At 43.4% G+C, this 15,693-nt stretch overlaps 1 protein-coding gene across 1 annotated transcript in view; it reads right to left on the bottom strand.

The window, feature by feature from the left end:
* Positions 1–5,106: 5,106 nt before the first annotated feature.
* ACE (angiotensin I converting enzyme) overlaps positions 5,107–15,693 on the bottom strand; it is a 102,609-nt gene continuing 92,022 nt past the window's right edge. The window contains exon 25 of the mRNA XM_083147480.1: positions 5,107–8,683. Within this exon, the coding sequence (XP_083003606.1) occupies positions 8,616–8,683 (68 nt within the window). The 3' untranslated portion in view covers positions 5,107–8,615. The remainder of the gene's footprint in view (positions 8,684–15,693) is intronic.

Here is a 15,693-nt window from a genome sequence, read left to right on the forward strand (position 1 = left end):
ACAGAGGCACCACTGTGCCACTTAGTCCTCAGGGGTCTCAGTGCACAGCACCTGCTGCACTAATGGTAGTTCCATCTCTGTCTGAGTGGTGTTGGTAGTAGTAGTAGTAAACAAAGTGATTTGCCTATGGTCTATATGCAGCTCTGTTCATTTTCATTGGGGTGCTTGGCTCTGGTCATACTGCTCATGGAAATTGGAGGCAAGAAAGTATTATATAAATTTCCTCTTAGGATTATTTAAAGATCGATTTACTTAGCCATAGCATTTTCTTCCACCTATATATAGATTGAGAATGCACCTGATTCACATTTGATAACAGACTTCATCAAAACTGTAGTTGTATTATTCTTCTCTTTGCTTTTAACCTTACCATTGTCTATATGTGTGTAGTATTTACCTAGTCATTTCTAGGCTACATAATAAAGCCTGTACACATTATTGCTCGTGTACACCTATGGCTGTTACCCATACTCTCTACACACACACACACACACACACACACACACACACACACACACACACACACACACATGCACTCCTGCAGTTACAGTACCAAGCCATTTGATAATAACAGGAACAGCAAACACAACGGATGCATCCGGTAAGGAAATTACTTTGACTGTAGTCTGAAAATAATATAAATTGATCGATATAATTGTGCAAACACACCTAGAATGGCAACCTGTGAATTCAATATAAACTTTCACCACACTCCTACACAATATTCACAATAGAAAAAATTATAATTGTACCACAGTGGCACTAACTCTGGAGGACTTTATATAGGTAAAACACCATAGGTATGTGCTCAAACATAAACAATGTGAAGTCCAAGTTCTTATATAAAGACACTTCATACTTAGTGGAGCAAGTTTTCTAAGGCCCCCATACACCAGAACGACCTGCATATGACCTGTCCTATTCAGGTCGTAAGTGCAGTTGAACGAGCGATCGTATGTACTTTAAAAGCACATACGATCTGCTTAGAACCGCAGTGGAAGCCGACCAATCAGCCGAATAAATGTGCATCACTTCTGAGGGACGACCACTCGACAGCGCATCATGAGTTCAGTGAACACGATGTGCACACGATCCGTCACATTGTGTGGATTGTGTGCACATCATTCTGGTGTCTGGTGGCCTTTACTCTTTGCAGTATGCCCTAGGACATACTATTACTTTATATTGGATTGTATTGTAACTGTATTGGATTGGGTACTTGTGTATTTTGGCGGCGCCCATCGCATCGCATATCATAACGCATACGATGGTATGCGATGCGACGCGATATCGCGCGATATTGTACAATGCCATACAATTTTAAAATTGTATGACATTGTATATGGCATACAATGCCATACAATGCGATGCGATGCGATTAAACATTGTATAAGCACCCTAATGGGTGCTTACAATGTTAAATGCACCCCCCCGCCACCCCCCCACTATAAACGCGAACCCGAAGCGAGGGGCGGCGGTACGCGTCCTACGACCTTTTCATACCCCCACTATCCACGTCGGTGTGGAGTTGAGAATAGAAAGTGTGGCGAGCGCAGCAAGCCACCGAGTCCGAAGCGTGGCAAGCGCAGCGAGCCCCGTGAGGGGACGCGGATACCTGTGAAGGCCGCGAGGGGACTCCGATACCTGTGAAGGTATCCGCGTCCGCTCGCCACGCTTCGGGCTCTGTGGCTCGCCACGCTTTCTATTCTCAACTCCACACCGACGTGGATAGTGGGGGTATGAAAAGGTCGGAGGACGCGTACCGCCACCCCTCGCGGGCTCGCTGCGCTCGCCACGCTTCGGGTTCACGTTTATAGTGGGGGGGTGGCGTGGGGGTGCATTTAACATTGTAAGCACCCATTACGGTGCTTAAAAGCACCCTTTAGGGTGCTTATACAATCTTTAATCGTATAGGGGGCAAAAATCGCGTCGCATGCCATCGGGTGCATTGCATGCGATGCGATGAAAACATCGCGCAATGGAAATCGGGGGCGCCGCTATAATACACAAGTACCTTGGATTGTGCTAATAAATAATGTGTTGTTAGAACTACTATTACAGTCAGAATAGCAACCCTGGCACCCCGACAGAGCGAATCCCAACAGGGGACAGATAAGTATACTTACATTCTGTCTGCCCCGCCTAACCTTCCCACTCTGCAGCCTGTTGATATTCCTGTACCTCCCCCCCCCCCCCACACACACACACACAGTCTAACCCTAAGCCCCACCCTTGTGCCTATACCCAAACCACCCTTTCTTCGGCCTAACCCACCACTCATACTTATGTTCGACCTCCGGCACCGGCATCTTCACTGATGTTGGATTTCAGTTCCAATCTCCTGAAGGTAGATGGAATGTAAAAGTTGGCATCATCACACTGATCTACAGTGTACATCTATACAGTGTACATCTATAACCAAATTATGGGTCAGATAAAGCAAACTTCAAATAGTGATAAAGTGGAGAAAGATAAACTACCAGTTAATCAGCTCCTAACTGCATACTGAAATAAATTAAAGAAACAGAATGTGGGTTCATTGCATTTCTGTGGTCCCTATAGAGTTGCATGTGAAAGTTGGAGCCTGGTTACTAAAGAGTAGTAATGGAAAGCTGCATCCACTGGGACACTCCACTCAGAAATCATCTCCCTTAAGGTTTTCCATTTGTCTACATGTGTGTATGGAAGTTCGTGGAGAAAATTTCATCATTGACAGCAGCCACATGAGCAGGAGGTTATTAGTAACTTGTGTAATAGCCAGGGTTAAATCTTAATATGTTGCGTAAAATTAAATATCTATAATAGTAGCTATGGATGAATTTCACTTTAATAGTTTATGAATCATTGAATAACTGTAACCTTGTCTTTACAGTATGTACAAATAATGATCACTTATATAACCAAAATCAGTAGGTACGTTTAAGTGCTCCTTCTTAAAAATGACGTACAATGATTATTTAAAAATGATAAATCAATGATACATTAGTTGCACAAAGAACAAAACTACCTATATAAAAATACACAGGCATTTACCTGACGTCGGGTTCCCGACTGTCAAAACACCGACAGCCGGGTTCCCGACGGCCACCGGTTATTCTCCCATGTGGGGGTCCACAACCCCCATAGAGGGAGAATAGAATAGCGCCCTGCGAGGGGCTTAGTTGCGCTCACCATGCTGTCTTGGTCCGGCCAGTCTGAATCCCGACATCGGGCTAATGACTGTCGGGATCCCAACTGTCGGACCCCTGTACCACACCCGAATCAGCATAGTGTTCCTGCGGCCAGCGTAGTTAGCGTCCCTGTCAGTATCAGTACCATGTTCCTGCAGCCAGCATAGTTAGCGGTCAGTGTAGTCAGCATCCCTGTCAGTATCAGCGTCATGTTCCCGCAGTCAGCCTAGTCAATGCGTTCGCAGCTAGCCGGAGCTAACATAGTTAGCATAGTCAGTCAGCGTTACGCAGTTAGCGTAGTCAGTCATTATTGTTTCAGATAAATGACATGACGGGTGTGAATGTGTTCCTGAAGCACCCCCACTATCCACGCCAGCCCAAAGCGTGGAGAGTGCACGCTGTATGCATCCTCCCGACCTGTTCATACCCCCACTATCCACGTCGGATTGGAGTTGATTTTATAAAGTGTGGCGAGCACAGTGTTAAATGCGGTTACCAGCGCTGTGTGAGAGGCACTCACTAGGCTTGCCAGGGATGCCAGGGACAGAGCTGCAGCTCGCAGGTGACTACGCTGCCTGACGGGGACACTACTCTGACTATGCAGGGCTGCCACGGGGACACTACGCTGACTACGCTAGGCAGCCGTTGGGCTACGCTGACAACGTAGCTTAGCCTCTGCTGAAAACGTAGCATAGCCTGCTGCCGTGAAACTACACAAGTACCGAAAATTATAGGTAGAATCTAATTGGTTACTATGGACAACACTATCACCACTTTTCATTTTTAGAAGGTTTAGTAAATCTATCCTTAATCAAGTTTAGACCTTTTAGTTCATTTATAGAATCATGTGCACACTGCAGCGGTAGCAAAGGTCCAGTATTCACAAACTGACATTGAGCACAAGGTATACTTGCCAAGGTTACTATCTTCCCCAGGAGAAGCCAGAATAGTAGATGCAGTTGGCAGAGGAGTTATGGCCAGCCACCACATTGGCGTACCACCCAACATTTCTGCTTCACCCGGCACAACACCGGCGCACTCCAGGAAAAGGGGTGTGGCCTCAGGGAAAGGGGAGGCCCTTTAACATTGGATGCATGGTCAGCTCTAAGTGCCCCACACCACTGGACACTGCTGGTTGTGGGTGGCACACAGACCAGTCTCATCAAAAAAAATTGTGAGGTATTATATTGGTTCGCCTAACTGGGTCTGCCCGATGAAAATATAATATAAATGCTCCTAGTGCTAGTACTAGTATGATAATGTGCCAGAATAATAACTGCAATGCACTGTAGAAAATGTACCATAGTCCTGTGCAGTATTAGGTAACATGTATAATGTATAACTGGAATGCACAGTCTGGAATTCGGGTGGAGAGGGGCTTCCCCTTTACCTTTGTGGGCCAGTCTAACACTCGGACTGTTGTATCACTAAGACATGCCCTCTGAATGTCAAACTGCCTACATTTATGGATCCATGAGGAGGGCTAAAAGGGTGTGATTTGCTTCATTTAGATCCACCCCCTATCAAACAGCCAACAGAATACTACTCTTGGAGCATGTGACTGATCGACTTACACCAGCACAGTTATATTTGTAGAGTGAAGGAGACAGTACAGTACATTGAAAGACTCTGAGTTGCTTGTTCACCAGAAGTTCAGTGACATTGTATGCATGTATATAGCAGCAGTAATTCTCCAATACAGTATGTACAGTATGCACATATCCCATTCATACAATAACATACATTGTATAACATACATTCAGGAGGTGTCCCCCAGAAGTAAGGCTACATGTTTTTAGGGCATACTCCTGGACACAGTGGAGGTTAACCATTTTAGAGGTATTTGGAACTTGAATAGAAATATACAAGGGCATTTGTTGGCCCAGATGAAATTAGTCAGGACTGTGTTAATCAAACATTGGTCACTCTTTGTAAGTACGACAGATAGTATTTATTTATTTATTAACAGTTTCTTATATAGCGCAGCATATTCCATTGCGCTTTACAAAGGGGACAGTGATCCAACAAAACAGGGTATTTACAGACAGTCAAAATGTAGGAGGGCCCTGCTCGCAAGCTTACAATCTATAGGGAAATAGGCATTGTTACATAAGGATAGATACTGTATTCTTTATTGCATCGATTCCACCAGAACGCCTACAGGCGTATCTGTAGGCGATTCAGTAGACAGGGGACACATTGCACACATCTGAATTGGGCCCAGTCCCTGCTGGTGGGGGTCTGGGCATGTGCATAGCCGATAATGCGCATGTGCATGCGTGACTCCCAGTTACACCCATTCAACTACAAGTGGAGATGCCACAGTGCAGTAGAAGTAGTCTGTAGAAGCCCATAGCTGGCATATGCTCAGCTACAGTACATGTGCAAGGCAACAGATTGCAAGATCCATTCATAAAACTGTCAATCATAAACAAAGACTCCTTCAAGCTTTATATAATAGTGAAGTTGTACTTGACCTGCAAGCATGAGATACTCCAAGACACGAGGCATTTCTTGATCTGACATGCTTATGATTGTGGAGAACAGGATAGGGTTCCAAAATGTAATTATATAACCTATATAGATTCTATTTTTATTGTTAATAACACATTTTAAGGCTTCTTCTTTTCCCAGTGTTTTCTGTTTCCCATCAAATTGAACATTATTCAGTTGGATTTGTTTTCTTTTTATCTTCTGACTACTGTAGTTACCCGCCCATCAAAATGACAGAACAATGTAACAGTAATGTCAGCATTAGCGACTGTGCATAACCGAACTGTTGGGTGCCATCTAGTGACCGCTGGTTTACAAAACACTTGAATTCCTCCCACAGAGTTGAGGAGCAGCATTGCCCCTGACTGAGGGGCAATGGAGACACATAATATACTGTAGCAGCAGTGCCTATGAGACTGATTCAGACCTGTATGTGAAAGGGTCTGTACTGTGTGGTGTGATGTGAATATTGGACATTGCTGTGCAGTTCGCAAAATGACCTTGTGCAAGCGCACTACGTAGCATTCGCAAATGGGTCTGAATCAGACCTATGGTGAGAGAAGACAATATCATTATTTTATAATGTTTTCCCATTTAGGTAAGTGTTTGAGTATTTGTAGTGCAAGTGTAGTTATTATTATTTGAAACTGTTAAGTCATTTAAATAAACTATAGAAATATATAACACACTTTATTTTAAAGAATTCTATGATATACGTTTAAGCATCATTAATGGTGTAATTAGCAGTATCCCCATTCATATTTAGGATAAAGCAAATGCCAACCCTTTCACAGGAAACAAAGCCTGTTGTGTTTTGCATTCACAAATCTGTCCCTTTTATGGATGGGCCAAAGGCCAGTACTGTTTGCTAGCCGCCAGGCCAGCCTCCCCCTGCTGGAAACAATTGCTGTGAGAGAAATCAGTTCAAACTTATTTTAATCATTAGACATTTTAATGGTAGAGTGTAGTATTTTTAAGCCAGATTGCCTAAAAATAGCTCTCATTTAGTAATGTAGTCAATGATCTGAAATCAGCAGCAGGGTCTTTCAGGTCTGCAGAATTTCCATTGGAACTGCACAGAGGATATATAAAAAAAAAATAGATTTTACTTTTTTTGTTGCAAGCGGAGTTTTTCCTTTTGCTAAAACTAAAGCACATATATATTATTTTACATTTGTGAGACCAGTTGTAAATGGCATGTGGTGCAGGGGAAATGCAGTGCCAGATTAACCCTTTGAGTGCCAATGTTTCTGGGAGGGATCCTCAAAATATCTGCCAAAAATGCCAGCATCGCTCACAGCGACCGTTCTTTTAGTATACATAAATACAGACACAGCCAAGTCAATTGAATGAAGCTTAGTTAAATATTACACCCAAAAAAAGAACAGTCGCTGTGAGCAATGCTGGCATTTTTAAGTGGATGTTTTGTGGCTCTCACAGCAACGCTGGCACTCATAGGGTTAATAAAAAAGCTTGCTTGCCAATTTTTACACCTATTTTGACAAATCCCCTTGCACTCAAAAGGGTTAAGTTCCATATAGGCCTGGGGCTGAAATATTTTAAGGGCCCAATACAGTATGTGCAATGCTTTGCATGGCCCTCCCTACACCAGAGGTTTTGTATAGGTTCCCCAACTCTATGTTTTCTGTATTGTTGTCTCCCTACCTATGTTTTGTGCAATTCCGTCTGACCCCTTATGTTTTGTCCCTCAAAAGTTTTATGCATTGTCCTCTCCCACCATATGTTCTATGCATTGTCCTTTGCCCCACTGTTCTGTAAGGTGCCTCTCCCATAAAGTCAGAGGCTACTCACTGACAGAGAGGAATGGGTATGCAGCGGAGGGTGCACACCAGCCCACTATTCTATTAAATGCCCTGTGTGGTAGTTAAAGCGGTATTGTGTAAGAGCCATGCATGGTATTGACCAATACCACCTTTCTTAAATCACTGATATTTTGTGAACCTATTCTCATTGGGAGCCTGGAGCTGCAGCTCCACCCACCCCATTGAAACGTCTCTACAGAGCATGATTAACAAATAACTACTGGAATCTCAGTTTAGTTGCTGAACCGACAGGGTTGGATTCAAAGTTTCAAATAGGAGGAGGTGCCCTGGGCACTGTGTACAGTGTGGGTCGGTGCTGTGCTGCTTGTGGAGAGGATGTCCGGCTTTAATATGGAGTTGATGATGTGTATAGTTACAGAGCGCTTAAAACCTCCAGGTGTAGTGAATAAAGATATATGATCAATACAATGTAGTGATACCTAAGAAACAAAATAAGTTAAGGATACATTGTTATACATTTAGTAGATTTGAATCTGTTGTGCAGACAATTCCTTGATGTTACAAGGTAGCAATTAAGTGTCCATGTTGTACCAGGTGCAAACAGGTGTTCATTTCAAAGTCAATTAGTTTGGGTACTGTACTTGGTGCACAAGGCGATATGCAGATAAATAAATCATTGGTAAGAGAGCTGTGGCAGGGGGTGGCATTCCATAGCCATGCAACTTGATTTTACCGGTGCCTCAATATAGGGCAGCCAGATACCAATATGGGATCGCAAGGAGGGGGCTTGGAGGCACTTTTATGATGGCCTATTTATGGTACTCTTGTGGGGTGTCGACTCTGTCCTCCTCCCTATTCTCCCTTTCAAGCCTGTTCTGGCTCTGCCGATGCTGCTGGCGGGTCTGCAGCTGTAGCTGGCTGTGCAGTACTGTTGGCTGTTTGCCTAGCACAGACTGTGTACAGCCTCTTATGGGTCTTGTCTGTTCTGTAGTGTTTTGGGTAAAGTTCAGGTGATAAGTTCCTCATTGTATTTCTTTCTTCTTGGAGGTAGTTTTGTAAGCCACTTGGGGGCGGTGGAGTTGTTTAAATCTTCATCTTGGACCCTACCGGAAATTTAATTGTAGAATATAATGGATCTGATTGGTTAGTGGTTGGTGTCTCTGTAGGCTTAAATGATATTCCTGTGTCCTTTACTAGTCCTGGGCTTGATGCGTAAGCTGTTGCAAATGGTAACATCTGTTGAAAGAAAGAAAAATTCTAAGGAACGGCAAAGATAGAAAATAGATGGGAGAATACTGACAGATGCAATTGGTCTGGTTCAGTTAGGTGTGTCAGCTTAGTGTCAATGGCATGCCTGACATGTAATTGTGCTGTTTCTATGGTTAATGTTCACCTTAATAGTGTGTTTTTATCAAGAATGGTTTAAGCATTTAAGACAAATATCTATGTAATTGTTTTAGAGATTGATTATTATAGTCCTGATGTGATATTTGGGAAGCAGTGTCAGATGTGTGTGTATACTGTAAATGTTGTCCAGTGGGATTATGGGGTTTATTCATTGTGATTTTGGGATTGTGGGTGTTTAATGCATGTAGGCATTGAGATTTATGCTAGATAGAAAAAGAGTGATGTTTGGTTTATTTATTGACAGATGATGGATCTGATCTCATTATCAATGTTGAGACCCCTGGGTTTTATTTCTCCGATGCACGTAAATTTGAGTGTGGCTGGATCACATTGGTGTTGTTCTTTACAGTATTGATAAAAGAGGTGATCCCTTCTTTATGTGTTTCCTAGCCTAGTTTAGGTTTTGGTATGGTTCTACCTACATTGTTTCAGACAAGGACATTACAGAAGGTACAGGATGTCCTGTGATATTGTCTTTGATCATCATCTGTTTGCCATACAGATATTTGGCAGAATAATTGTTTGAGTAGGGTTAGTGTTTTTGCATACCATGCAGCTGATGCAATGGTACAATACACCAGATATGTGTGTTTGTCTATTGTGGTCTGTGTCAGAGTACTGTAGGTGGAGGAATAGGTTCTTGGCTAGTTTTAGTTTTATAGTTTTGTTATTGTAGTCTGACGCTAATAAATAAATTAAGGTTTCAAGTGATGTCATGTCTATTGCACAATAGCTGCAAGTATTGAACCTGCTTGTGGAAGCAGCATAAACCCTCATGAGTCTCATTAATGAATCTTAAAACCTATCATTTAAATTAAGACTGCACTAATTAATGAGAACAGGTGTGCTGGCTGGAAGAATCAACAATGATACATAGACTTAGCTAATACAGCATCGTTATTCACCTTAAAAATAAATTTGACAACCGGTTGCAGAATAAAAAAAAATCCAAATAAAAATATATAATAATAATATTATATATATCTATATATATATATATATCCAGCGTACAAAAGTGGCACTCAGAGGCTTCCACAAATGCAAGAGGTGGGATAGGTATTTAATCCATAGAATTAATGTATTGGGGCCCCTTCGCCCCGTTGTCAGGATGTGTGGAACCATGCATCCTGATAACGAGGCGAAGGGGCCCCCGAAATGTTGATTCTATGGATTAAATACCCATCCCACCGTATGTATTTGTGAAAGTCTCTGAGTGTCACTATTGTACCCAGGATATATTGGAGGAATTAACCCCTCATTATTGACAGCACCAGAGCCATTTAATTATCAGCACAGCTTTTAACTCCTGAGTGAATTTTTTTTGTTTGTTATATATATATATCTATATCTATATATATATATATATATATATATATATATATCTATATATAAATATATATCTATATATATATAGATATATATAATCTATATATACGCATATAAAAATATATATAGAATTTATTTCTTGGAACTATATTGAATTTGATAGGTGGATCAGAAAAAAGCTGTTAATAAAATTACCTGCCAATAATATGACTTAAATAAGCAGTTTAAAATCGGATATGTCCAGTCAATATAACCTTAGTACTGTAGGTTGTAGAAACTTATGTGACAGCGATGCATAGTGTGGTAAAAATTACTGGTCTCCTCTCGGGGAGACGGAGAGCACAATTGCAATGCCTCCGGAGATGAACTTCCGTGCAGGGAAGAGATGTGGGTCACCCTGCCTCTGTGCTGTGAAGACGCTAGCTAGCTTCAGTGGCGTAACTAGATACATGTGGGCCCCATAGCAAAAGTATGTAAGGGCCCCTAATTATCACCTAATGCTGAAAAATGTATACAGCACATGATACTTTGACAGGCAAAGTGGGCCCCTCTCAGCTCTGGGCCCCATAGCAGCTGCACCCCCTGCAACTATGGTAGTTACACCCCTGCTAGCGGTATGGGCTGATATCCCACTCCATGCTTTCACTGGGTTCTTTTCTGACCCACTTCTCAAATTCGATATAGTTCTAAGATATTAACTCTCTCTCTCTCTCTCTCTCTCTCTCTCTCTCTCTCTCTCTCTCTCTCTCTCTCTCACTCTCTATATATATATATGTATATTATTTTTATTAAGATCTTTTGGTTGTAAAATATATTTTTATTGTGAACTAAATATATGTATTATTGTCCAGCCAGCACACCTGTACTTATTAATTAGCACAGTGTTAATTTAAAGTATAGTTTTATTTTTATGTCTGGTGCTTTGCAGAATACAATTTTGGGTGGAAGAATATCTGATATAGGCCCTTATTCAGATCTGATCACAGTACAAATTTGTTCTCAAAATGGGAAAAACCATGTGCACTGCAGGTGGGGCAGATGTAACATGTATAGTAGTAGTAGTAGTACGTTTATTTATAAGGCGCCACAAAGTGTCCGCAGCGCCGTACATAGCAAACAAAAAAAAAAGGTGTATAGAAAGATACAGTATAAATAGGGGTATAGCTGGTAGAACTAAAATCAGCATCAGTTCAGAAGTAGATGTCAAAATAGTCAAGGAGACCGAAGATGAAGTAGAGGAAGGGAAGAACAGGACAGGAGCACAGGTGAGGTAATGAGGTAGGGTGAGTACGTGAGGAAGGAGGGCCCTGCTCATAAGAGTTAACATACTAAAAATAGGTGGGTGGACGAACGAAATACAATAGGATAAGTAGGAACGGAGGGGAACGGAGGCAGGATAGGAGGATCAAAAGAGGTTAGGAGGAGGGATAGGCTAGTTGAAAAAAGTGGGTTTTGAGGGAGCGCTTGAAGGAGGTAAGGGAATCAGATAGCCTGATGGGTGGCGGGAGGTTGTTCCAGTGCAGGGGGGCAGCGCGAGAGAAATCTTGGACACGGGAGTGGGAGGAGGTGATTAGGTGAGAGGTCAGTCGGCGGTCAGCGATGGAGCGAAGAGGACGGGAGGGAGTGTGGATAGAGATCAGTGAAGAGAGGTAGGGAGCTGTGGAGGAGGAGAGAGCCTTGTAGGTGGTGGTGAGGAGTTTAAAGAGAACTCGGAAAGGAATGGGGAGCCAGTGAAGAGATAAACAGAGGGGAAAGAGTTAGATTTGTATGAGTTATTTTGTTTCTGTGCAGGGTAAATACTGGCTGCATTATTTTTACACTGCAATTTAGATTTCAGTTTCAACACAACCCACACAAATTTAACTCACTCTGCACATGTTACATCTGCCCCACCTGCAGTGCACATGGTTTTGCCCATTTTGAGAACAAATTTGTACTGCGTTCAGATCTGAATAAGGGCCATAATCTCATCCTGAAGGATTCACCAGTGCTTGTTGATGAGTTTGTGCATTGATGGCTATAGTCATTGATATGGTCAGCTGTTTCTGTTTAGGTAATCTCTGCATACTGCTTGATGGTACACGCTACAGTAAAAATTTGCAAATGTTCAACTCTGAAGAGATATTATTGAATTCCTCAGGTTTTCTCACAAAGGGCCTTATTCTGGTTGGTGCGCACTTTCCCGAATTCTTACGGATGGCGTTTTTTAGCCGTCTGCGCATGCGTGGGGAATGCTATGCGCATGTGCCACGCATGGTCTACGTACTTGTACTCACTAATACCATACAGAAATGTGCACCGCAATCACTCGTGAAATATGGGCGTATTATGGGCGTCATTCGGAAATACACAGGGGCGTACTTTCAAAGTGGGCTAAACTGGGCGGAAACATGGGCGGACACGGGGGAGTGCACTTATTTTGGTAGGCGTGCATTCGGACAGCACACCGAATGCACGCGAACAAAAAGGCAAGAAATATGCGGTGTCCATAAGCAAGTATTGCTTTGCGGACACCACTCGTCATGCGCTAGGCAATCGGAACGCCTAATCACTAAAACCATTGTCAGCTGAACACAATACAATCCACTCCTTTACTCATTACTTGTTAATTACACACTTGTCACTGCTTCAATTGGAACCATTGCAGCTTAAATGGACCATTACTAAACACACACATATATGCTGCACTTTTCACACACTTTTACACTGCAAATAATGAACACAACTTAATATTAATAATACAAATACACATGTCACTTCTACATGTATCAATTAAACCACACATTTGGGGGAAACAAAAAAACATTTATTAAATGAACGTATAAAATAAATTAGAAACCGTCTCAAATTAAAAGGTACCATTGCAGGAATAAAAGTAAATAATATATAATAAATACATTTATTGTAGACATACATAGCCACAGCAGAATCATTAGGAACACATCAGGTGGCTTCACAACAAAAGTATAGCACCAACACTTCAAGTACAGCAGACAGCAATGCTAGCCGAAACAGGGCAACAGGGGAACCAAACATGTCATTCGAAACGAGGGCAAATGTGGGTACCCTCTGCACGGAATTGGACACAGGAAGCTGACACACACAGCTCAATGAAAGATTTGGGAAGACATAAGGGTGGAGATTAATGCGGACACAAGTTCATTTGCGGGCACGTTTGCCCCTGGCAGGCTCCTTGCCACGTGCAGCAGCTCTTCGGCCACGGCCACGGTCAGATGGTGGCCAAGGTGGAGCAGATGCTGGTGAGGGTGTGGATGGTCTTCCCCCTCTGGCAGCAGGGAGCGCTGATGGTGGGTATGCACCAGGAACGGATGACATTAGGACCCTATTGCTGGCAACGAGCTCCACCATAAGCTCATTATGGTGGAGGAGGAGGTCATTTTGCCGCAGGGCTTGATCAGACAGCACCTGCAGGCTAGCAGCAATTGATTGCTGGGTGGCAGCCATAGCCTGCAGGCTCCCAGCGATACTCTGGTGGCTGCTGATCAAACCCTGCAAGACCTCCTCGGTCCTACGCACCCGCTCTGATGCCGACTCTACCTGCTGCTGAATATGGGAAAGCACCTGCACCCACCTGGTCAATTCAGTGGCTGCTGCTGCTGCTGCACGGGCCTGGTACTGGTGGAAGGTGGCACAGACTCCTCAACCTCCTCAAGAGATTCTTGACCAAGCGGTAGGGATGCTGGTGAAAGAGAACATTACAATTACAACACATTCCATGCAAAATTAGAACCAGCTACTTATGGCATGGCAAATAATTACCTTCAAGCAAAGAAGCCATGACTTCCGCTGGGGACTCGCTGTCCATGGTGCTCACCCCCGGACCTCCTCGACTGCAATGCAGCACTCTGCCATCTCTTCCAGGGGGGGTGAGCTTCAGCTTTGATGGCATGGGGCCAGCCCCAGAGGTGTGGCTGTGTTCCCACCGCTGGGTCAATTTCTTCTTGAGGTTCGTTTTGAAGTCGTGCCACCTGCAATCAAAGTTTACATATTAATACATGACCGTGACCGCCCATTGACCAACTCCATCTAACATCTAATGTAAACATTACTGGTCTTGTACTGCTCAAATGTAACACACATGAACTTGCCTCTTCTTAACGTGCTCCGTCTCACGAACTTGTGGAGCCACCGCATTAATCTCCGCCGTTATGTCCTCCCAGATCTTCCATCTCCTTGTGTGTGTCAACCGGTCCTGTGGACACTCGATCCAATCCCGTGCGCGGGACACCAGGATGGCAAGCTCCTGCGCTTCGAATGCCATGTTTCTGGTGGATGGTTCCTCTGTTGCCCTATTTCGGCCACGGCCACTGGCACGGCCACTGCCACTGGCACTGCCACGGCCACGGCCACCTGTCGCTGTACTCGAAGTGCTGGGCAGGCTACTCTGTTGGGAAGCCACCTGCTGTGTTCCCAATGATTCTGCTGAGGCTGAAGATGGGCCAGCTGCCGATTGGCCTGATGTAGATGGCCCATCTGGCTGCTGTTCTCCCAATGGCTGGTCTGGGTTGATGGGGACATAGGTGGGGCTGGAGTCCATGTTGCCAAACAGGTCCTGCAACACCTGGTCTTCCTCTGAATCTGAGCCAGCCATGTTTGCAACAACATTGCATTTGTCTAACACACCTTTATATCCTATTTCTGTAATTGGCGTACATCAGCGACACCCTGCGTTCCGTACGGCCGCGTTCCGTAAGGCAGCGTCGACCGTGCGGTGCATAGGCCACGCCCCTAGCTGCGAAAAAAAAAATAAAAACCTGGCAAACTTAGTAAGTCTGATTTAGTAGGTAATTGCAGATTTGTACTCCAATGACCAAATAAAACTGAGGTCAGACATGAAATGTATATGTGAATGTACATCTGTGCTGAGCACTTGTTTGGTATGTAGTACAAATGACAATACCCATTCCATATGTAAATCCAGTCCACCACTTAGGCAATAGTAATCAGTGCTAGCATCCAAATCACATGTGAAAGGTCTCCAAATTCAGCCTTGATGCTAGCTACTTTTCATTCCACATCTCTAGTGTGGCCCAGTAGAAGTTAAGTGTACACATGGCACCATGGCCTAATATTGGGAAAAGGTCTGGCACTATTTGCTATGTTTCTGCTGTATAGCTTTCACTATAATAAAGCTGTTTAGTACCTTGTTGAGTTAGGTGTAAGTGGCTAGTGATGCAGACTATTTCACTTGTTGCTTATACCCATGTTTGGTGAATGTAATAGATTATATATAATGGGTTCCCAAATTATTTTACACTGTCTGTTTAGGAGATAGTAAGTAATGGCATGGTCTGCTTAACTATGCAAAGGTACAGCAAGTGTGGGTTTGCGATGCAATGGGTTAGCCGTCTGTTGTGGCGCATACACGCTGTTACTGTCAAAATGAACAATAAAGTTAATACCAAATATCACTCTGATCAACCAATGACAGGACATGATTGCTTGAATTGTGCCATTGCTAAGATGGCGGCCTATGGCAGAGCAGCACCTTT

Source organism: Crinia signifera, chromosome 6, assembly GCF_055691185.1.
Source record: "Crinia signifera chromosome 6, ASM5569118v1, whole genome shotgun sequence".
Classification (NCBI taxonomy): domain Eukaryota; kingdom Metazoa; phylum Chordata; class Amphibia; order Anura; family Myobatrachidae; genus Crinia; species Crinia signifera.